Source organism: Triticum dicoccoides, chromosome 7A, assembly GCF_002162155.2.
Source record: "Triticum dicoccoides isolate Atlit2015 ecotype Zavitan chromosome 7A, WEW_v2.0, whole genome shotgun sequence".
NCBI classification, from domain to species: domain Eukaryota; kingdom Viridiplantae; phylum Streptophyta; class Magnoliopsida; order Poales; family Poaceae; genus Triticum; species Triticum dicoccoides.
In genome coordinates, this window is record NC_041392.1 from 23,327,409 (window position 1) to 23,329,326 (window position 1,918).

Here is a 1,918-nt window from a genome sequence, read left to right on the forward strand (position 1 = left end):
GAGCACCATGGCTTGAAAATCCAGGACGATGCTCTCGTTGCTGCAGCACAGCTCGCCGCCCGTTATATTACTGGTTCGTAACTCAAGTCTTCAAAAAGATAAAAATATATTTTCAATTTACTACTCTGTTAGTTGCAACTTGTTAATCAGTGTATGTATGTTGAAGGCGATTGATTGATTTTGTGTGTTCTCAGGTCGCCAGTTTCCTGACAAGGCGATTGATTTGATTGACGAGGCATGCTCTACTGCAAAGGTGCATTTTGACAAGCAGAAAGTGGAGAATAATATAATTAGCTCTATATTTGCACCGAAGGAGTTAACTGTTGGCCCAGATCATGTCGCACAGGTAAATCATAATCATATGTGTGAATAGGTTTTGTTATTACCACTAGCATGTACCTCTCATATTTCAAATGCTATTTGAAGGTTGTCAGTCGATGCACTAGAATCCCTCTCACGACACTTGGTCAAGAGGAGAAGGAGAAGTTAGTCCACCTAGCGGAAAAATTGCATGAGCGAGTCATCGGTCAGGATGAAGCGGTCAATTTGGTTGCGCAAGCGGTGCTACGTTCTAGGGTTGGTTTTGGTCAATCTAGCCGACCGATAGGTTCATTCCTCTTTTTGGGGCCGCTTGGTGTTGGAAAAACAGAACTCGCAAAAGCTCTCGCCGAGAGGATATTTGACAATGAGAAGACATTGATCCGCTTTGATATGTCGGAATATGCTGAGAGTGGGTCTCTGTCGCGCCTCATTGGGGGACCTCGAAGGTTTGATTCTCCCACTTCCTGCACATGTTTTATTCCTTCTTGACACACTCTATTTCCATATCTCACTAATTCATTTGGCATTCTAAAGCTATGAAGAAGATGGACAACTTACCGAGAAAGTCAAGAGGTCTCCATACAGTGTTGTCCTTTTCGATCAGGTGGATAAGGCAGACCCCTCAATATTCAAGGTTTTTATCCAACTCCTTGATGATGGTACGTTGACCAATGGCAAAGGACACGTCGTAGATTTTAAAAACACTATCATCATTATGACCTCAACTCTAGGAGCAGAGCACCTAACAACAAGAATGGGCATAGAAAACACAGTCAAAGCTGGTCGGGGTCTTCTTATGGGGCAGGTCTGTAAATCTCAAAGTTACCTTTTTAAAACTCTTAATGGATACCCGCTAATTGTCATATGCACTTGTTCTTGCAGGTTCTGAAACGCTTGAAGCCTGAAATTATTGACAGACTGAGTGAGGTTGTGATATTTGAGCCGCTTTCACACGACGAACTGAAGGAAATATTGAAAATCCAGATGAAGGATGTCATTGCCACAGTAGCTAACAAGGGCGTCTCTCTATTTATAACTGATGCCGCGCAGGATGTCATTTTGTCGGAATCATACCACCTGGTAAGTGGCGCAAGGCCCATGAGGAGATGGGTGGAGAAGAATGTGACGACAGTTCTTTCAAACATGCTGGTCAATGGAGAAGCTTGTGAAGGCTCGACCATCTCCATCGATGCTGCAGATGTTAACAGGGGGCTGAGGTACCATGTACTGAAGAAGCAGGGGAGCACAGACCCATAAAGCCAACGACGAGTTCTGCCGTGGTCACTCCATAGCGGCATCTGACAAAAACAGTGGATGTATATAGGTTGTTTCTGATTTATGATGGGTATTTAGCTTTGTGTAACAAGCTGTATGCACACATACAAATATATCCAGGTTGATCAAGGTTATTGAGCTATACAATTGCAGTAAGTGTGAGTTTTGCCATGGCCAGTCCATGCTCTGTGTGTAGTACACACATAAACAAATATATCCAGGTTGATCAAAGCTACTCAGTACATTGTCACATTTAGTTAGTTGCATTTACTATATTTCTTACTTGCTTTTTTAAACTGTCCGCCTTTCGGGGGTTGTCATA

General features: G+C 43.0%; 1 protein-coding gene across 1 annotated transcript in view; it reads left to right on the forward strand.

Moving 5' to 3' along the window:
- The window catches only part of LOC119332908 (chaperone protein ClpB1-like), a 2,655-nt gene extending 953 nt beyond the window's left edge, over positions 1-1,702 (forward strand). Inside the window, exons 2-6 of the mRNA XM_037606001.1 lie at positions 1-73; positions 195-346; positions 427-767; positions 856-1,126; positions 1,204-1,702. The exon at positions 1-73 is cut by the window's left edge and continues 3 nt beyond it. Coding sequence (XP_037461898.1) covers positions 1-73; positions 195-346; positions 427-767; positions 856-1,126; positions 1,204-1,578 — 1,212 coding nt within the window. The 3' untranslated portion in view covers positions 1,579-1,702. The remainder of the gene's footprint in view (positions 74-194; positions 347-426; positions 768-855; positions 1,127-1,203) is intronic.
- Positions 1,703-1,918: the final 216 nt, after the last annotated feature.